At 39.9% G+C, this 23,085-nt stretch overlaps 1 protein-coding gene across 3 annotated transcripts in view; it reads right to left on the bottom strand.

Annotated features, from left to right (window-relative positions):
* Positions 1-16,730: 16,730 nt before the first annotated feature.
* The window catches only part of CCNY (cyclin Y), a 227,100-nt gene continuing 220,745 nt past the window's right edge, over positions 16,731-23,085 (bottom strand). For all 3 annotated transcript variants that reach the window (XM_030550147.1, XM_030550148.1, XM_030550149.1), the window contains one exon: positions 16,731-19,224. In XM_030550147.1, the coding sequence (XP_030406007.1) occupies positions 19,108-19,224 (117 nt within the window). In that variant the 3' untranslated portion in view covers positions 16,731-19,107. The remainder of the gene's footprint in view (positions 19,225-23,085) is intronic.

The raw sequence follows: 23,085 nt of genomic DNA on the forward strand, positions 1-23,085 counted from the left end.
CACACAATGAGTTAATCTTAAATTCCAAAAGATAATATACGTAAGCTGTATAAATCCTCAGGTCCAAATTAGGCTAAGCAGCTGGGCTCCCTTGCTTAAGCTTAGAAATCTTGCTCTCCCAAAATCCAAGCAGCATACAGACCCAGTTTCTTCTTGCCAGGGGTTTTTACTCCCTTCCCACAGAGTTCAAGGTGATAGGGCAAGTCTTCATGAAGCGCTGCTCTTCATGGGTGTGGAGGGAGCAATCAACAAAGTCTTTGCCCTTTGATGTTTCACAGTGGCTCAATTTGGTTTCAGTGGGCCTTCTTGTGTGCAGGACCTAACACATTCTGTAGGAAGCCAGCCTTTACATTAATTGATACGTCTTTCCCGATTGGTGAGTTACAGTTACAGAGGTTTACAATTCAAACACTTAAACTTTATAACATGGAGTACAGATATTAAGTGAGATTAATACATGCAGCATCCCACAAGCATTTCATAATGTCTAAACACATTTTTATAAATCTAATACCTATTTAATATAATACTAACATAGGTGAGCCAGACTGGTTTCCAACTACGCATTCTTCAGTGTTCAGTTGGAGCCTAGGGGCACAACTCTTTTTTTGTTGGACAATGCCAGTTTGTTGAAGCCAAAATTTTGTACGAACCTACCAGTTTTGACAAAAAACTTTCATATGGAAAAGATTTCTCAGGTCCAGGATGGAATTTCTAGTCAAAACCAGAGAGCAAAAGAGACCCACCCCAGAACCACTGGTGTTCAGGGAATGCAGCTGGGAGATGCTGGTTCAATTCCCTGATCTGCCTGATTCATGTGAGTAACTTGACCATGAGGCTATTGGCTATTCAGGGTGGGGGTGAGTCTCTCACTCTTTGTTTATCTTCGTTTTATCCTCATGTGCAATGAGAAAATTGTGAAATCACAAAATGGGAAAACAGTCCCCTGCCAAGTTCTGAGTTTAGGGTGAGAATTGGGATTCTGGCTGGAGTTCAGGGAGGGCTCCAGGTTGGGGGGTGGTGGCGGTGGGGGTGTGTGTGTGAGAGAGAGAGAGAACATGCAGGGAGGGCTCTGGTGGTGGTGATATGTGGGGAAAATAGGCAGGGAGGTCTCATAGGGGATGGGTAGAGATGTCGGGGGAGTCTTTACCTGGGCACTGGGCAGATGCAGCTCCAATTCACCATGTTCCAAGGCTTCAGGTTCCTAGTCCCCCGTGAGCCAGGGAGCTCTGCCAGTCACACTGCAGCCCCTGGTCTCTCCAGAGAGTCTTCCCCACACGTCTCCTCCTGCCCTGGTCTCATAACTCCTTCCTCTTGGTTAAGGGATTCCACAGCCCACCTCCTTAGGGTTGTGCCATGATTCGAGCAGACTCCCCCAGCCCACCAGTCTCCATTCTGGTTCACATGCCAAGGAGCTGATTCAATGGAACAAGGGTTGGCTGCCTTTGGGTCCCTTCAGGCAGCAGATTACCCTCTTACAGCGAACCACTTCCAACAAGCTCACATGCCATTAAAGATACACATACCACAGTCTGGAAACCTCTGTGCTAAATTAAAGAGCCAAGTACTAACAGAAATCTTTTCCCCACATAGGGACGTGTGGACTGTGATCAAATCTTCTCAACTTTCTCTTGGACAGTCTAGTCCCTACTGGATTCTTTCCAATTTTTCCACATCCTTCCTGTAGTGTGGGGCCCAAAACTGGACACAGTACTCCAGATGAGGCCTCACCAATGTTGAATAGACGGGAATGGTCATGTCCCTGAATCTGCTGGCAATGCCCCTCTTGAGATAATGCTGCCCTCTTCTTAATTACAATGTCACTAGAAAGTGAGAACAGGCATTTGCATGTCACTTTTGTAGCTGGCATTGCAAAGTATTTACATGCCAGATATGCTATATATTCATATATCTCTTCATGCTTCGGCCACCATTCCAGAAGACATGCTTCCATGTTGATGATGCTCATTAAAAAATGTGTTAATTATATTTGTAACTGAACTCCTGGGGGAGAATTGTATGTCCTGTGCTCTGTTTTACCCATAATCTGCCATATAATTCATGTTGTAACAGTCTCAGATAATGATCCCGCACATGTTCATTTTAAGAAACTTTCAATTCAGATTTCACAAAATGCAAAGTAGGTACAAATGTGAGATTTCTAAAGATAGCTACAGCACTCGGCCCAAGGTTTAAGAATCTGAAGTGCCTTCCAAAATCTGAGGGGGCCGAAGTGTAGAGCATTCTTTTAGAAGTGTTAAAAGAGCAACACTCTGATGCAGAAACTACAAAACCCAAACCACCAAAAAAGAAAATCGACCTTCTGCTGATGGCATCTGACTCAGATAATGAAAATGCGTTGGTCCACACTGCGTTAGATGGGTATCAAGCAGAACCCATCATCGGCATGGATGCATGTCTCCTGGAATGGTGGTTGAAGCATGAAGGGACATATGACTCTTTAGCACATCTGGCATGTAAATATCTTGCAACGCCGTCTACAACAGTGCCATGAGAACACCTGTTCTCACTTTTAGGTGACATTATAAACAAGAAGCTGGCAGCATTATCTTCTAAAAATGTAAACAAACTTGTCTGAGCAATTGGCTGAACAAGAAGTAGGATTGAGAGGACGTGCAAGCTCTAAAATTTTACATTGTTTTGTTTTTGAATGCAGTTCTTTTTGGTACATAACTCTACACGTGTAAGTTCAACTTTCATGATAAAGAGATTGCACTGCAGTACTTGTATTAGGTGAATTGAAAAATCCTGTTTCTTTTGGGTTTTTTACAGTGGAGATACTTGTAATAAAAAATAAATATAAAGTGAGCACTGTACACTTTAAAAGCAGCAAAGAGTCCTGTGGTACTTTATAGACTAACAGATGTACTGGAGCATGAGCTTTCATGGGTGAATACTGTACACTTTGTATTCTGTGTTGTAATGGAAATTAATATATTTGAAAATGTAGAAAACATCCAAAAATATTTAAATAAATGGTATTCAATTATTATTTAAGAATGCGATTAATTGCGATCAATTTTTTTTTAAATCACTTGACAGCTCTAGTCTGAATCCTTCCCAAATTTTCAAAATTCTTTTTGAATTGTGGCCAAAGAACTGGACACAGTATTTGGCAATAGTCTCCGTAACACCATATAGAGAGGTAACACCACTTGCCCACTTCCACTGGATGTTTCCCTAATTAAACATCCAAAGATAATGTTAGCCTTCTCAGCTACAGCATCACACTGGCAGATCATGTTCTGTTGATTATCTAGCATGAGCTAGAGTCACTGCATTCTAGGATTCTGTCTCATCTTGTAAATGTGACCTATATTCTTTGTTCCTAGATGTATGACCTTACAGTTGTCTGTATTGAAATGTTGTGCAAAGGAGCCCACCTTACCAGACTATCCTGGTGTAACTGACCTGCCCCATTCCACCGATTTATGTGTCACCTTCACATTTTACCGGCAATGATTTCATATTTTCTTTCAGATCATTGATGTAGATAATGAATAGCACCAGGATGAAACCAGATCCCTGCAGTATCCCAACAGAAATATCCCATTTTATGATGCTTCCCCATTTACAATTAGTTTTTGAGATCTATAATAATACATTGGTTTTTATTTTTAATCAGAATGTTATGTGGGACCAACAGCTTGTGTACCTGGCACAACAAAGCACGCCAGAGGGGTATGATCTGTAAAGTGCATTAATGCTATGCTCCGTCTATTTGTTAACATAAACTAGGTACCTCTTAGAGTGCACCAGCAGGGCTACACAGAGCAGTTCGAGCACAACATGTTAGAGAGCTTTACAAATCACACCCCTCTCGTGCGGTTTGCCAGCATCTTGTACACAAGCCTCAAGTCAAATGACATACAGAAGCCAGTTACATGAACAAGTTACTTCTATCAGCCAAACCTGAGATGTCAACAGATAACCCCAGAACCTATTTTCCATAAAACTGTGCTACCATCTTCTAATTCTTTACGTATTCCATATCAGCCTTTTCATTGATTTTGCCCAGGATCAATGTCAGGCTAACCTGCCTATAGTTTCCCAGGTTACACCATTTGCCCTTTTCAAATATTGGTACATTAGCATTTTTTCCAGTCTTGTGGAACTCTCCCCATGTTTCAAGATTTGTTAAAAAAATAATTAATGCCTCAGAACTCGAGTCAATTCTTTTAATACTCTTGGGTGCAAGTTACCTGGCCCTGCAGATTTAAAGTGGTTTAGCTGCTGTTTAACAGCCTCCCTAACTACTGATAGAACAGAAAAGATTGCATTATTACTATAATACATCATCCTGCTTCTTTCCAAATTTATTGAACACTTCTACCTTGTCTGCATCATAATTGATAATTTTACCATTCTTGTGTAATATCTGATCCATACAATTGCTAGGATTTAAATTCTTCCTGGTATCTTTACATAATTTCTTCTTATTGTTCTTAATCCTATTGGCCATAGATTTTTCACTGATATCTTTAGCCTCCTTTTTCAGCTGTCTGCATTTCCTACCTGCTGATGTGTACTCATTGCTATCAGGTTCCCCATTCTTCCACTCATGTATTTTATTTTTTTTATTGCTATCCCTTTAACTCTTCCCTCTGAACAAGGATTTTTTTTAGCCAAAGTCTTCTTTTGTGATTGTGAAATTGTGTGTGTGGCGGTTGAGGTGAACTGGGCATCTAATAAAGTATTTTTAAACAATTTCCCATTATTCACATTCTTATGTTTAAATATTTCCTCCCACTCTATCTGGCAGAGGATTGTTTTCAACTTTGGGAACCTGGGTTTTAAAAGTGCCAAATATATATTACTGCATTGGACTAGATATATTTTTTGCACATAGCAAATGAAAATAGTTTGTGATCACTCACACCTAGGCAAGGTCTAATATAGAATTATCCCAAGTCATTTACAATATATAGAAAACTTTCTAACAATTTTTTTTAAGAAACTCAAAGGATGTTTTACCATTGGCATTATGAGATCTCCAGCATATGTCCCCCAGACTGAAATTCCCCTGATGATGCAATTTTTCTTTCTACACATTGAAGATGGATGTTTAACAAGCTGCTCATCCTGTTTCTTCATTAGATTTGGTAGTCAATAGTAGCCTCCCAACAATATCCCATTTTGTGATTTACCAGTTAGAACATTGAACCATAAGCATTCCATGCCCTGGCCCTCTAAATTGCCAGTAACTAATGGTACCTCTTGTGTGGAGTGTCCCTCATGCCTCTTCTGCCTATTCTATTCTTCCTAAATGGAATGTATGCAGTGATTTTAACATTCAGCCACGTGAATCATCCCACCAGATTCGTAGTGTCTAGCTCCTGTAACATAAGTGACATTACCATAGCACATTGACATTACCTGTAGTGCTCTCACAAGCGTTTGCGTTCTTGAGAATCGTGGTTGCTAGGTAATTCTGCTTGCAAAATGTCCACCTTCCAAGGGGTTCCACTGAAACTTAAACTAGAAAACATTACACTAATACTGTTCATCTGGCTAATTGGTCTGCATTGAGCCAGAACTTAAAAAAAACCCAGACCGTATATTTTGTTGATGTAGCCTCTGAAAGCCACGGTTATACCTGCAAATATCAGAATATTGGTGCAATGTGTTTGCTTTTTAATAAAACATGACATTATTGAAACTCAGACATGCACCAAGCAATTATTGGGAGACTCAAGGATCTCACTGTAATGTATAGAACCATAGACGCTGGCTTCCTTTAGGCCCAGGGGGATGCTCAACCCCCTACTCCACCCAGGCCTCAGTCCTGGAGCACCCATGGAGTCGGCGTCTACGTATACAACAAACTCATCCAAGTGTAAAGTCAGCTAGGAAAACATGGAAAGATAAATATCTTCATTCTTCCAACATGTCCTTACCAGGTTCTCAAGTATCAGAGAGGTAGCCGTGTTAGTCTGGATCTGTAAAAGCAGCAAAGAATCCTGTGGCACCTTATAGACTAACAGACGTTTTGGAGCATGAGCTTTCGTGGGTGAATACCCACTTCATCAGATGTAGGTTCTGATACTGGTGTTATATAATCATACCTATGAGACTATATGTGCATACAAGGGGGACAAAACCTGACCATTCAGAGCAGTACCCATTTGCATAATAGTGTTGTAATTATCCACAAGGGGGAGCAGGAGGGTAACTTGTTTCCAGTAAGACTACTATAGGGATTTCAAGCCTGCATAGTTAAAGATAAGGCATTTATGAGCTGGGAGCTGTGTGAGGCTACAAATTTCTCACCACTACTTCATAGAATAAGGTGCTGAAACTCTCCCTGTGTAAGCTTTCAGCTGATCTGAAGAAGCTGTCTTTCCTGTCACTGCCTAGTTTGATCTGACACTGCACTTGATTCACTTTATGTGGGAGGACCCTGTCTCAAGTCCTTCGGTTATAATAATTTGAAGATTTTTATAATCTTCCTATATTCAAAAGAAGTCATAGTAAGGACAGAGGTTTTTATTTCAGTGCAGGTTATATAATAGAAGGGTTGAGGTGAAAGGATATTGATGTACAATAGAAGCTGTTAAAAAAATTGTGAAGCTCCAGTTTTCTGATTTTTTCAGGAGTGTAATTTGAGAATGTGTTCATGTTACAAGCTGGATGGTATATCTGGGAAAGGAGTGGTCTCATTTCCTACTAGGAACAGGTAAGTATCAGACTAGTGTATTCCTAGGGAATGCAAATAACAGATTCAAAGGACATTAAAAAGGTTTTGTTTTGTTTTTTTTTAATTGTCACAATACAGTACCAGCAATTGCAGTTAGAACCAAAAAGTAAGTACTCAAAAGGCTCAAGGTAAGGGAGCTTCAGATCTAATTCAAACACAAAAAAAGTCCCATTGCAATGGGGGCGAGGAGGGAATCAGATACTGGGCTGGTAGCAGAACGTGTGTCAAGCTTCATTTCAAATTAATTTCTGGTCCTTATTTGGAGACCACTAGAAAAAGACAGCTAGCAAAGCTAAAAGGAAAATGTCACAGCTGGACCCAAAGTTCTGAGGCAAACACCGAAGTTCTAATTATATTTACAGTTTAATGTGCAAAATATCTTGGTTCAGCTACCAGCTAACAACAAACCTTCTCAAAGGCAGAAGGGAGTGCTGTGAATTAATGATCTGGGATTTCTTATGGGGCAAATGTACTGGAAAATATTTTAATTGGGATTCAGCACTGGGTCATTAATACTCATGTGACCAATGAAGAGAATGGAAAAAAATTCTACATAGCCTTCCTTTCAGTGAGCCAGTCCTAACTCACAAAATATTTTATGCAACAACTTCGTGTTGCCCTTAAAAATGCAGCACTGTGAACCTGCATAATGGTACAATGATGCGATGAAGAGCTATAGCCCAGTTCTTCGATCTTCTGGGGCAATGTTATTTTGTATTAATTCCTCACAAGGAAATCACAACTGTTAATGCTCCAAATACTTTCCATTCTAACCGCACACACACACATATACACACACACACATACTTGCACATCATAGAAAAAAATAATCTCTCGGGCTGAAGTTTTCCCAAGCTGGGTCTCAGTGGGGAGAAAGATGAACTGTGTATGTGTATCAAGTTGGAGTTCCATCATTTTTTAATTATGGGAGACTAGGAAAAATGCTTCTCTCTGTAAAAATATTCAAGCTATGTGTCACACATGGCACAGAGACTGAAGTCTAAAACATAGCATAGACAGTCCTCAGTGAAGACTAGCTCTTGGTTGTATACTGGGCTCTGCTTTGACAAAGTTAGGAGCACTTGCAAATTGTATGTGCAGGAAGTTTGTTGGTTAAGTCTGTAGATGCCCATTGTCCTACCCGTGCCTCCTCAGAGGCTCTGCTAGGCTGGGAACAGTGCAGCTACATGACATCAGGGCAGGGAGCATCTCTGGAGTAGGTTGGGGATGTACATTCCTGTGTGTGACCCTGTGTGCCAGCCTACAGGGATAATTTGAGCTGGGGAAGGCAAGGTGAAAAATGGGGAAGCGGGAGCTGAGAGTGTTTGCTGATGCTAAGATCTTCCTTCCACTACCCATTTCACAGAGACTGCATGGAGGCTATTACACCTCAGAAGCATGGGAGGAGAGAATTCCTCCCCTCACTCTGGTGAAGCAGAGCAGTGCACAGCCCAGCAGAGCAGGCAACTGACCCTGACTCTCCTGAGTTGCAGGGTAGGGCCCTAACCACTAGATCCTCTTTCCTCTCCCACTCCCGCAGTAACCTTCTTTTTATATCCCATCTCCTCAGTTAAATTTGAATCCAGCATCGTCTGCTACTTGGTTTAAGATTAGAAGCGGTGGAGCGGGAAATAAAACGAGAGACTGATTGTAATGGCACTGATCAAAACATTCTTTGACAATTTTTTTTGAAAGGAGGTGGCAGGCTGGAAGCCGTATGAGGATATTCATGTTCCTCTCTGATACTACAGGAAAATATTTCTAGCAACTCTTATTGTTAGGAGACTAGTGCTTTGCTGGGGCCATTGAGAGCTGGAATTACCTGTCACATACAAGTTAGACAAAGCCAGGAACTAGAATCACTATTCAAAAATGTAACACCTACAAATGGAAGCCCAGATTCTCAGCTGTGCTTCAGGAACACTGGGCACAGCTGGGAATGAGGGGGTACGTGTGTGACAAAGTGCTGGGTTTGTGCCAGCCTGGTTCAAAACTGCACTCACAGCCGACAGCCCCTTGGCTCCATTCCAGCACCCAGGGATCAACAGGGCAAAAGGATGCACCAGCCCCACATGAGGGGCTGCAAAAGGCCTGACGTAGGAGTGTGAACGAATGACTGATTTTGCAATGAATTACATCAAGATTATCTGAAAGTAACTACCTGTCTTTGCTTAAATTCATTCACATTTAGGAGGCATATGCTTCATTAGTGTTAATGCTAAACATTTATTTCCACCTGGATTTTGTTAAGAAACCAAAGTGCTAATTTGACATTCCAGAAAACATTACTCTGTATTCCGCAAGCAGGAAAGTTGGAACAACAAAAGGGCAGCTTGGAATTTTCTTTGATATTAACTAGGGTGACCAGACAGCAAGTGTGAAAAATCAGGATGGAGGTGGGGGGTAATAGGCAGGGCCGGCTCCAGGCCACAGTGCACCAAGCGCGTGCTTGGGGCGGCACGCTGCGGGGGGCGCTCTGCTGGTTGCTGGGAGGGCGGCAGGCGGTTCTGGTGGAGCTGCCACAGGCGTGGCTGCGGACGATCCGCTGGTCCCGCGGCTCCGGTGGATCTCCTGCAGACACGCCTCCGGCAGCTCCACCAGAGCCGCGGGACCATTGGACCCTCGACAGAAACGCCTGTGGCAGGTCCACCGGAGCCGCGGGACCAGCTGACCATCCGCAGAAATGCCTGTGGGAGGTCCACTGAGGCCGCGGGACCGGCGAGTGGCACAGCACTCCCCGCGGCGTGCCGCCGTGCTTGGGGTGGCGAAATTGCTAGAGCCGGCCCTGGTAATAGGAGCCTAAAAGACTCAAAAATTGGGACTGTCCCTATAAAATCGGGACATCTGGTCACCCTCATATTAACTGAGTGCATTTAATTCTTACCTGCAGACCTGGGGATCTGGTCAAGGATAATTAAAAACCTCCCACCCTCAAAAAGTCCTGGATTCTTTAAAGATTCATGCCTCATCTTGCAAGCCAGACAGCATTGCAATTATATAGACTCATAGAAGATTAGGGTTGGAAAAGACCTCAGGTAGTCATCTAGTCCACCCCCTGCTCAAAGCAGGAACAATCCCCAGGTAGATTTTACCCCAGTTCCCTAAATGGCCCCCTCAATGATTGAACTCACCACTCTGGGTTTAGCAGGCCAATGCTCAAACCACTGAGCTATCCGTCCCCCCGTAAGTACTGTAAGTTCCTCTTCAGAATACTGTATTATTTTTCAATGCACTTTAGGACAGTTCTTCACTTTTAAACAACGTAAGCAGGAAGGCCTCCATGAACAGTGAGACTAGGCTAGTCTTCCTCTATGTAGACACGAGTTCCACAACTCACCTGGGGCATGTGTACACCACAATTTGTAATCTGGTTCTAGCAGGAGTTAATTAATAAGATTTCAAATTGTAGCACGCACAAGCCCTTGGTTCTTATCTTGCGCCAAGCATCATTCTGCGATTTAAGCAGATTTGAGATGTTTCTGTGTTAATTTTCTATATTAAATTTTTCAGATTGTTTCTCTTTTCTAATGCACCAGGCTGTGACCTGCTTAGCTTCTAGCTCCCGGGATCTTCTTAACTTCATGATCAGCCATCATCATTAGCACATCTTACCATTTTTGTTGCTTTTCAATCTTTTGTTTTAGCTTCAGGGGGATGTGACCAGAATGATAGCAATACTACTGTTTTATCATATTTATCCTTAGTGAGACCCCAATTCAGCAAAGCACTTAGCCGCTTGTAGTATATTCTTAAAACCCACTGAAATTAAGATTTGGAGGGCCTCTGACTCACAAATATGCAGGGCATAGTGAAAAAAACTATTTTAGTCTTATTGTCTGGAAGCTAGAATCACTCACTAGCTTCATTAGAAGACAGCATATTTAGACTCCAATCATTAATACTTCCTTATATAGCATACAGTCAAAGTCAACCTGTGGAATTCATTCCTTCAGGAAAAAAAATAAGAAATACAGTAGTAGGAGTTATTAAAGTAATTAATTTAATTACTAGTAACACTTAAAGTTATGAACACAGAGTGATCTGTCTAATTAAATTTCATGCTTCAGGGTGCAAAATCATCCCATGCAGAGTACAGAATCTTCTACCTCTGCTCACACCCATCTGAATAGCATTCCAGAATGAGCATGACTGGATTAAAGGCACTAATATAGCTTCATTATTGGATTCCCGCCCCCGGCACCCATCTACCACAGAAGCTTCAAGTATTGGCCACTACCACAAGCAGAAGTTAGACTAAGTCAACTTGTGTGCTGCTCAAGAGCCAAATCTGTGTCCTCAAACATATAACGAAACTGCCAGCACAGACAGTCTGTGCATGTTTCTTTATGCGAACCTTGACCAAAGTCTCTCCACCAACTCCTAAGAGGATAAGCTCATATTCCTTGGCGATTTTAACAGAAGAGATGGCTATAACTCAGAGCTGTGGAAAGGGATGATTGGAAAGGAAGGAGCAGGCAAAACCAATTCCAATGAAATGCATGGAACGTGACCTAATTATCACAAACACCATGTTCCTCCAAAAGAATAAATATAAGACACTGGGAACACTAAGGCTCTAAGCATCAGCTCTGATCAGCTATGTCATTGTCTGAGCTCATGACTGAAGGCATTCACATCAAAGCAATGTCTGGTGCCAATGATTGTTGGACAGACCATTGCCTTATCCGTGCCATCACTTCCATCAAACTTGCACCGAAACGACAACTGAGGAAGAAAGATTGGATGGAAGATTGACACTGAGATTCTTAAAACCCAACTAAATGTGACCTTTTCCAGCAGTGCCTCACCAAGAAACTGATGAATATCAAAACCTAAATGGAGAGCCCTGAAGATCTCTAGAAAGCACTCAAATCAGCCATCCAGGCTGTGTGAGAGGAAACACTGGGCTCCTCAGCCAGGAAGCACCAGGACTGGTTTGATGAGAATCATCAGGAAATCCAAGACCTAACTGATCATAAATGCAAGGCCCTCTGTGCTTGGCAGAATGACATCAATTCCAAAGAGAAGCAATATGTCCACCATCAACTCAATGCAGAAGTTAAAAGGAAAACCTGCAAAATGAAGAACAAGTGGCAGGAGAAGAAAGCGAAGGAGATCAAACAAACTTGTCAACACTCATGACATGCACCGATTCTTCAATACTACCAAGCCCTTTATGATCCTAGCACCCAAGGACTAGCCCCCCTCAGATCCAGGGATGGAGCCAGCCTCCTCAGGGACAATGAATTGATCAATGCCCAATGGATGGAATACTTCAAAGATATCCTGAATCATGACTCCAACACTGAAAAAAGAATTTTTGACTTAATCCCATCACGGATGACCTCAGATCCCCACTAACATTAATAGAGATAAAGAAAGTCATCAAACAAAGAAAGAACGATGAGGCATCTGGACCTCATAGACTCATAGGTCAGAAGGGACCAATCTGATCATCTAGTCTGACCTCCTGCACAATCCCTACTGAAATCTTCAAAGAAGAAGAATTGGCTCACCAGCTTCAGATCTTAATCCTTAAGATACAGAATTCAGAAGAAATTCCAGCTTATTTTAGGGATTCCACAATCATGAACATCTTCAAGAAAGGAGACAAATCGGATTGTGCAAGCTATTGAGGAATTGCCCTGTTGTCCATCTCTAGAAAGATTCTTGCCACAATTCTCCTCAACTGACTGCTCCCCTTGGCTTAGGAAATCTGTCCAGAATCACAATGCAGATTCAGACTCTCTCCAGGTACCACAGACATCTTCACTGCCCACTAACTTCAGGAAAAGTGCCACGAGCAACATCAACCTGTCTGTACATAGCCTTTATCAACCTCATGAAAGCATTCGACTCCATCAGTAGTGAGGCTCTGTGGAAAGTTCTTAAAATTGGATGTCTGCCAAAATTTGTTGCTATCCTCTGACTCCTCCATGAGAAGTCTGTGATGGTCAACAGCAATGGATCTGAAACTTCCTAGTTAAGACCAGAGTTAAGCAAGGCTGTGTCAGCAGTCCAACCCTTTTCTCCATCTTCTTTGCTGTTATCCTCATCACTGACAAGATCTTCCAATACAGAATGGACGGCAAGCTCTTCAAACTCATTCACCTCCAATCCAAGACAAAAGCTCTCTCTAAATCAGTCATTGAACTTCGATATGCAGATGACTGTGTCCTGTGCACCCACTCAGGCCTCAGATCAGACATGCCATGGGAGGATCAGTGAGTGCTCCTGCCAAAGACTCTCACTCCAACTTTTTTAATGTGCCATTATCATGGTATCTAGCATAGGTGCCAGATACATGAGTGAGGAAAAAACCCAAGGAGTCTAAATGGACCCTACGCTTTGGTTAAGCTGCTCAGTTGGCTGAAAATTCTCTCCCCTATCTCACTCCCACCCACCCTTTGTCACTCTGCTGGTATATCTAGACCTTGTTATTAATGGAAGTGAGCCATCGCCATTTCCTTTCTGACTTAATGACTGGAGAAAATGTTTAATGCTTTTAGGGGGCTGTCTTCCCAGCTGCACTCAGCCTAGTTTTCCAACTGACATGGCAAACCAGTCTATAGCTATCAGCATGCAAACTTATCACACAGGGCATGAAATTTGTTAAATTTATTCCCAGCTGCAGCTAATCCTTATTTACAGTATATCTTCGAAAGTTCCCTTATAATGGTGAAAGTAAAATTCTGGGCTTATCTTTGACCTGCATAAGGCCTCAAGAAATGGCTCTTCTGCTTGCTTTTATTTGTAAAGAGATCCCATTGTAATGTGACAATGACCAGCTGTTGTATTCAGAAAAACACACCACCAGACATGCACATTTTGACACAGCACTAACAGGATGACTGATATAGCCAGTTGGCTTACTCGTACAGGTAAATAATTATGCCTACAGAAAAAAAGTGTAGTGAATTTATAGGCTTATGGTTATTAAAAAGTTAGAATCTGTTCTGTAGTAAAGCAGCTTTGCTCAGCTCCACACAAACATTAGAAAGGATTTTAGTTTTAAATATATTGATATTTTTGTATGCTCTGCAATACCAGAGATATTGTTAAGGGAAAATGTACATGAGGAAATGTACTTAAAAACAACAGAGTCAAATAATTAAGGGTGGTTATTATGAACTACAATGTTAAGTATATTCATCATTGCAAGAAACAATTTATTCATACTGCTCTGTCAAGAACTTAGCTTGAATTCGTCTCCTACTGTTCCTGGCTCTCTTGGGGCTGCTTTCAGCTTGCCTAAGGATCTAGTAATGTTACAAAAGTAAACAGAAGTGCTATACACAAGTTTGCACACTTGAGGCAAAACAAAATGCAGAGGGGCATCTGCTCTACTGTGGAAGAAGGGAAAGAATTGACAAGGATTTGTATGGGATCTTAATGCATGTCAGTTTGTTAGCAAGCATTAGGCCAGCTGTAACCCTAATGACCTGAGACTTGTAGAAGCGAGGATAGTGTGAGGCGAGTGGAAAAGAACTGTGTGAGAAGTTGTCACGACCTTGCACTAATAACCAAATATGTAGACTGGCGCCTTTCAGAAGTGAGAAAAATAAGATAGCAGGATGGCCTATGTGTAAACAAAATGCAGTTGTTGCTTATTATTGTCTGTATTATTGCTTGTTATTGTCTGTAACAAAGGTATAAATGCTTGCTGTAATTGTTTACCTGTTGCGAGACCTGTCCGGGATTGGGGTGACCCTGCATCCTAGGGCACTCCCTCCCTCTATTGCAATTGCTGGAGAAATAAAAGTATTTGATTTTGCTGCACCCAAACAAAAAGCGAGAACTGAGTTTTTCTCTGACACTACTGATATCAGAATTTCAGTCTTTTTTCTTGAAGTCACACTGTAGATCTGTGCCATAAACAAATGGGGTGGGGGGGAGAGGGGGACTAATTCAAGAGTTTAAAGTCTTTTAAAAGATAAGCTCTAGCTCAACCAGAAGCTTTGATCTTGCTAAAGGAATTATTGGGTAAAATTCTAGGCTTGCTGTTAGGCAGGTCAGCTTAGATGAACAGACTGGTAATTTCTGGCCTTACCATCTCTGCTTACAATGTCCTCTTTTGTTTCTTTATGATCAGCTGCTTCTCTTCTTGATCTTTCCATCTCCATTAAAACTTATTTGCCCCTGACAATGGACATGGCATACCCTATGTCAGTACCTCAGTTCTATGCCAGTTCCAGCTCTCACCTCCTCTTCTGTGGTCTCTCAGGACAGGCAAATAATGTATTTGGTGATATCCCTAAAGTCAGCAGGGGAGGGAAGCTGTTTCTTCAAGAGAAAGCCACCTGTTGCCTTTTATGGCTCTGAACACTTGAAATGATTATGCTTAGTTTCTGTGTGGATTCAAGTCCTGACACCCATGAACACTTTTGGCTTTTCACAAACACTAGTTCTTTGCTAAAAAACAAAACAGAACAAACAAAACAAACAAACACTAGTGACCCCATGAGGGATCAGCTCAATACAGGGGAAAAACTGGCATGCTTCATAACAACCATGAATACATTTTTCCTCCAGCTGTTAAACTATTTATATTACAGGGATGGTGTGTACTGAATTCTGTAAACTAGCCAGGCACTACTAAATGATTGTTAAGGTAAGAGCTGTGGGTGAATTCTCCATGATAGAACACAGAGATCAATTTAGTTCTGAGCAGGCATTTCCACCTGCAGTTTAGAAGTATCATTAGAAAATGTAACATTTGTGAGCAATGTGTGACTGTAAAGAATTTCTGTTGCTTTATCTGTTACGGCTTTGTTTTCTCAGGCTCTCTGTACCCCCTCCCACGTAATGCTATTTTCTGTAGATAGCCAAGATTGCCAGATATCACTTTGCCATCTGCCTTTGTACACAAAAACACTAGACTAGGAAGCTCTTCAACTTCTGATGAGGTTTTTGCAACTTCTAGGCTGTATGCCACATCCAAGGTCTATCTGGCATTAGTAAACAAAGCAGAGGATAAAGGAAGAAGTGCTCAAAAAGAAGAATGGCTGCACTAACAACATACACGGGGTTATTCAAGTCACTGGTCCTTGAAATGTTATTTGAATGTACCAGATCCAGGACATGCAGCCTCCGAGAGAGGCAGAAAATACCAACCAGTGAAAAGTCGTCCAGGAATTTTCATATTTTTATTAACAGAAGGGGTGCGGGTGTATATATATTTGAAAAATCTGTAGGTCTTTTTGATGCTGAACAGTTCTTTTCCATACAAATCTATTTACATATTGATTCCAACATTTAAAAAACTTGATAAAATAAAGCCTCAAGGAAGAGTGGTTACAAAAGGACAAATACAATGGCTGAAGTTATTCATCAACTGCAACACCAATTGCTGTTTAGAGGGGAGGAATGGAGATGCCTGTTCTCAATGCAGTCTCTAATTGTAAAAGGGTGCACAGAAAAACCATTACAAGATGTCTTCTATAAAAATTTTCCCAATTCCCTCTGTTTAGGCTATAATGCAAGGGCCCATGGGCCCTAAACAGTGTATAATTCATTAAGACAGTGATAGTTGAGGAGGTCTTATATGAAGTCTTCAACTCCATTCTTTCTGCCTAAGACAACAGCTAAACAATAAATCCAGAAACATCTCAGCAACATTTTTAAATGATAAATTGATATTGCAGGTGTTGAAAACAAATCCCCAATGCATCTGCATTGATAAAAAAAACCCACTGTTTGGCCTTCTTTGTTCTCTGAAAGAAGACTTCCCCCTCTCATGATGATATTTGCAATCCAATGATATTTAAAAAACTACACTAACACAGTGTAATCCTAAATGATAATTCAATTTTTAATTACATGGAATTGAATACTTTTCTAACAAATTATACTCACTAGATTTATTGATTAGTATTGTATCATTGTTTGTGTCTGTGGCAGACTTAGAACAAACCAAAACAGAAAGCAAAGCATTCCATAACCATTTGGGAAAGAAAAGTCCATCTAAGTGTAAGTGATTCTGACTGCAAAACTGAAACTAAAGAAAAAAATACACAGAGCAGATTTTTTTTTTTAATTCTTAGTGCAAGAAACAACCAAGTTAATCACAGAATCAGAACTAACTAAGGATATGGAAAATTCTCCTATACAGAGGTAGAGTCCAGTGCACAAGGCTAAAACAATATTCAATAGTCTAAACGTGACTGAGCCGGGTTTTACTGAATCCACTTTTTTTAAATCAGACTGTATGTACATACATACAATAAATAAACTATACAATCTTTAAAGTAGTTTAATAAACTCCACAAAAATTATAGTAGATGCACTGAGATCTTTACATAGTTCAGAGTTCATATCTCTATCACTGAAAAATATGGATAAAACTAATATTCCTGCTATAAAGTTAACAGAAAATTGTTTTATAAAGTCTTGATAAAACAATCATTTTACAGATCTGTAAAACCTAAATTTACACTTGGCAGGGATCTCAAAGTCCAAATGCTAGGAAAATGTCCCCTTAGCTATATTTTGAATTGAGTTTCAAATGCTCTAATTTTTTTTTATTTTAAAGAGTGGTCTTTACATTTGATGTTCAAGGAAAAGAAAGGGACCTGGGTACTCACAGTTCTGATGCATTGGCACAAAGATAAAGGATGAGAATTAGATTACTTTTAATGCCCTGAAAGACTCTAAGAAAATTTGTGGACAAAAAACTTTAATGTTTCATACTATACATATCACATTAGAATATTAACAGAAAACTCTGTTTGGTATTAGTACTTCAATCCTTTCAGTGCCTCTCCACTTTCAAGGCATCTGATCAGCATTGCACTGGGAGTGGAACATGTATCCATGAGCCCATATGTCTGCTATAAGCCCTTGGGGCTTAATAAAATTAATATGGACTCTTTATCTTTACTGAAGTAGTGCATAAAGCAAGTCAAATATAGGAAGTCTTGCTGCCGTTCACTTCAAGGAAACTTGCAAAAAAAATTCAGGGAACCCAGATTTTTCAACTGTATCTTTCTAAAATGTGCAAAAAATCTTCATAAAATCAGACACCCACAAGCATTATAGAGCAAAAAATGTTTTTACACAGATACATTATTTGATATAAAAGGCTCTTGTGTCTCTCATTAGGGAATAGGCATGATAAGAGAAGGGAACCAATAAGAGTACAATAATCAACATAGCAGAAAATGGTCTTCACAGTTTGAATTTTGTTTCAATTTCTGAAAGCACCTACACTGAAAAATGAAAGTTTTTTTTTTTTAATTCAATCTACCTGTGATAAATACCTTGGTAAAGATTAACATTCTGCTTTTCTATGGACCTTTTCACTGGAACAATTTTTTTTAAAGTTTTTTATTTTATACAAACTAACTTTGATTTAAAGTAAACATATAAAAATTGAGGCTATTGCTTGCAACAATGGACCTGGAGGTGAAGGAATGAACTAGTTAGGCCATACAAAAAAATCTCTCTTTTATATAATGAATTCTTCTAAACTTCTAATGCTATGAAAATTTGCAAAAAGGACTACAAGATCTGATGGAAATTTCAACAATTTGGCCCAAGTCTCATCATCATCGAATCCTTCCAACAATCCTGTCTTTATATTAAAGAAATATAAATGATTCCAGGAAGGCACACACACTTACATATACTATAAATAAAATACGTCATGAAATTACGAATGATCATCTGATCTCGTATAAACTTTTGGTTCAGCACTATGGTCAAGTTATATTTTTAAGTACAATAAAAGGCATATAAACATAACATATGCATAATGATTATGAAGAATAATGCAAATAAGTCAAATCATGGAGAAAAGTGCAATGAAAAAACCACCAATACTATTTATTCAGAGGTTTGTGCTACTGTAGATACAGACTTGTATTTGCTGCTGTGCAGAAGAGCTGGAAAAATAACCAAGGAAGCAGGAAAAAAAAAGATAGACAATACTGAGGAGAATAATTTAAGATGAAATAATTCAACTCCATTCCTATAGTGCACAGCCAACTTACTGTGTGGTTTGGTTACACGCCGTCATTTCTGTTGAAGAGTACAGCATATTAAAAAATGGCACAGTCCCCTAATCTCTTTCTGCCTCTCCTCTATTTTTTTTTGTTTTGTTTCCTCTTCCAAGCATTTGACTAGCCGTTTCCTTACAAAAAGAGTAAAAGCTGTGAGGAATAGTGACAAAAAAAGAAGAGTTGCTTCCAGTCTCCTTTCCTGTATACTGTACTGATTTCTCCTTCAACTCAATTTTTTATTCTTATGTGCTACACAAGGGGGAGGCACTGTAAAGGCAGCTTGACGGATCGAAAAGTAAAAATCCCAAAGTCTTGTCTTTCCCCCATTACACTCCAAAAAATTTGGATGGATGAAACAGTCATTCTGTTGAACTATCCCATACTCCATTGTTAGGAGATGATGGCAGGGGACCATCTAACCACAGTCAGATTGTCAGCACTAACTGACCGTTTCTTTGTAGATTTCCTGAAGTCTTTATACTTGTCTTCACACAAGCGAGAGATGGCCTGAGAATGAAAAGGGGAAGAAAGGTCAGGCCCTCTGGCAAGGTCAAAGAGGCCACCACTACACAAATACTACAACCACATAGTGCTATTTTTTATATATAGGCAGGATTACCATGTGGCAGGACTACCATGCGTCACTTTACGAAGCAATGCAAATAAGACTCTTAAAAAAATATTTTGACACAGTCCATTCCTCTGGAAAAGGAAAAACACGTTGGCAAGTTCCACTGTCTACTTTTAAAGGTTAACAGAGACCCACACAAGCTTCTTCTTCACTAGGAAGTGTAATCCTAGTTATACTATTAAAAAACTAGTTGAGTGAATTGACACAAAGCTCACTGCAGACTAAGCTAAATTGTGCTTGGCATCATGTCAGCTAGTCATGGGTAAACACTACTGCCAAGAGGAATTACCCCATGACTAGCTATCATGATGCTGAACCACCTCGTCCTTGTCTACACTGACCAGTCAGTCCTGGTCATCATCATGTCCCCAGACTTTTTTTTTTTAAAAGAAAAATCTAAAGTAAATCGTGGTACAATTTCATCGTGGAGCTAGGCTCCAAGAGAAACATTTCCCTTTTTTAAACAGTATTCAAACCATCTTCAGCTTAGAATGTGTGTATAAGAGTTTTTAAGTCATTCAAAAGCAAAAGTGGTCAACGATTCCTGAATTTTGAGTTTGATTAAAAACCCAAACTTTTTGCCATAAAATTATATGGAAAAAATTCAGTTTTTTTTTGTTACTGAAGAGTTTGATTATTTAAAAAATAATCTACAAAAACTGAAAAAGTCTATGAAATTTTTACTGGATTTCCAACGAGATTTACTGAAAAGTAATATTTATACTGAAAATAATCTTAATACTACCCAAGAGAGTGGAGATTAAAACTGAAGTGTTTTGAATTGCACATGATGAAGAGGAAAAAAATGTCTTAAAACATGGCTGTCTCCCAACAGCTTGGGCCTAGTTCTCCTCTCACCTACACTGGTTTTACAGGGTCTAAACTCTATTGACTTTAACGAAGTCACATCAGTGAAAATTTGTAGGGGAAGATTAAGGGCCCTTGACTTGATACAACATCCATCTTCCTGATGCTGTCACTGCTTTTAGTTAGGGTTGGTTTTCCTGATCATTTTATCAAGGAATAGGATGTGTTTGGGTTCAGACAATCGCCTATTCCCAGCTTGTGGAACACGCCTACACTTTCAGTCTCAATCTAATTCTTTAATAAAGTACAATGTTTTATTCGGTGAAAAAGTATAGAAGCCTTAGACACATTTATTAAATAAATGCTAATCTTATTTTGGAGCACAGGAAACCGTTTTTTCTTATTTTAGATAATTTACTATTACAAGAAAGAAGTTTTCTGCGTGACAAATGCTCTGTTGTAGGATTTACTTGATCACTCTGAGAGCTGAAATGTATCAGCCTATTTGAAGAATCACAAATGAAACACAATGATAATGCATCATTCCTTCATTTCAGGAGACACATGGTCCTGTTAGCTAGGTAATTTATATAATCAGTGTAAGAAAATACAGACTATATTAAAGAATAATTTAATTCAGAAGAGACCTTGTATACACAAGAAAATTTAACATCCTTTAAAAAGAAGTCCAAAGATTATTGCAGTCTCAAAATTCCTTGAGACTCTTTCAAGCAGTTCTGGAGGCAGACGGTTTCATTCACTTTGTCTTTAGCCCATTTTAGAATGAATGCATGTGACACGCAGCAGAGTATGCCTGTGGAGGTACTATAAGATTATACAGACTTTAAAAAATTTAACTCCAGAACTGGTTTACAACACTCTTTTTCTACATTCAGGGTCAGGATTGTAGCTGGTGTGCAGGGTGCACAATAATCTGCACCCAGTCCTTCATACTCTCCAAATACATGATAAATGTTGGGAAAGCCATGCAGAGCTAAGGTTCATCATTCTGATGCCAAGCACCAGGTTTACATGCAGAGGCCCTGATTCAGGAACACTCAAGTGTTAAGAACTGTCCAAAATATCAATGTTTTTCTGAGTCAAGGCCAGAGACAGTAGTGGCAAACAACACATAAAGGCATCTTTATCTCTTCCATTAAAGTTGTGGGGGGCAGGTATCTAAAGAAGGGAGCCAAAGATAGGTAGTCAAGAGGGAGAATAAGGAGATGGGAGAAAAGGGGCAGGGAAATGACTGAGGAGCAAAGGAAATGAGAGGGGGAGGTCACAGGTGATGCCATGGCAGACGGACATTGTACATGAGCTCTGTCTCCTGTTTTGTTTTGCATGACAAAATTAAGTTGTTGGAAGAATGTGGTGAGACTGCTCCTCCTCTGAAATGCCTGGGAATAAGCCTGAACAATCTCTTTCCTCAAAGTCTCATGATCCAAGGATGCATCCATCCTTTGACTTCTATACTCCCTATCTCTCTGATGACAAATCACTGTGAAGCAAATACTTGAAATAATTAAGTGAGAAATGGGCCACCTGGGAGAGGATGTCATAGGGTCACAAGGTCCCAGGCCAGGAGGGACCATTGTGACCATCTAGTCCTGATCTGCTGTATAAACGCAGGGCAATGGAACTTCTCCAAAACAATTCCTAGAGCAGATCTTTTGGGAAAAAACAGCCAATCTAGATTTAATAATTGCTAGAGATGGAGAATCCACAACCACTCTTGGTAAATTGTTCCAGTGGTTAAATTACCATCACTGTTAAAAATCAACACCTTATTCCCAGTTTGAATTAGTCCAGCTTCAAATACTAGCCTTTGGATTGTATTATACCTCTCTGTCTGCTAGACTGAAGAGCCCATTAGCAAGTATTTGTTTCCCATGTAGGTACTTACAGACTGTGATCAAGTCACCCTTTAACCTTCTCTTTCTTAAACTAAATAGATTCATTTATTTCAGCCTGTCATTATAAAACATTTTTTCTAATCCTTTAAATCATTCTGGGGTCCCAAATCATCAGCTTAATTATCTTGTCTCCATACACCAAAACTATAGTTTTCAATAAAAATTATCTCAAGACAGTAGAGAAAGTCACTTTCTTGTGGTCTGCAGTGCATCACAAGTTATCCTTAATGATGAAAATAAAATCCTGACATACAAATTGGGGTCTGTTGGAAACAAGATACATGTGTAAAATCTCTGCCCACATGGCGTTTCTGAAAGGTATTGTTTTTGCCATAATACTCTTATTTGTTGCTTGCCAAGACACTTGCCATTCTAAAAAGAGACAGGCAAATACTTGTCTTCCCTTCCCGATCAATATGAAACTATTTTGAAATGTTCTGTTTTCTATACTTCCGGAGCTTTTGCCCCTTACATAACTGGCTCTGTAGAAATCTGCAAACGTTAACACAGCAGAATGAGGTTATTCTCTCTCCACCTGAACAGAACCATTTATATAAAACAACACTTTATAACTTAAGTCACTTATAAGTCCCTTAGTAAGAATGAGATTCAGGTAATGAGACCTTTTCCACATTTTATATCAAATAGAAACCAAACGGACTCAAAATATTTACAGCACAGTTTCAATACCAAATAGAGGAAATAGTTTTACTATGGCAAAAGATTGGCTTGGAAAGTAAGTGAACCTGAGATGGTTTCCTTGCCAAATCAGTCCATAATCCTTAGCAACCCATCATCTAGCCAGAGGAATTAATTACTTCAATACTGTCCATTTGACTGGAATATTTCTGTCCTACCTTTCTGTCAGATAAGATGAAAACTGAGTTGGAATGGATCCTACTAATATCCTTGTTCGCATGTGGGAATTCTCATTGATGTATTTAACAATCCTGTATTTAAATGCAGCTTTTTGTATTTGGGACGGGTTACAAAATCAACATTGGAAGTCACTTT

This window comes from Gopherus evgoodei, chromosome 2, assembly GCF_007399415.2.
Source record: "Gopherus evgoodei ecotype Sinaloan lineage chromosome 2, rGopEvg1_v1.p, whole genome shotgun sequence".
NCBI lineage: Eukaryota > Metazoa > Chordata > Testudines > Testudinidae > Gopherus > Gopherus evgoodei.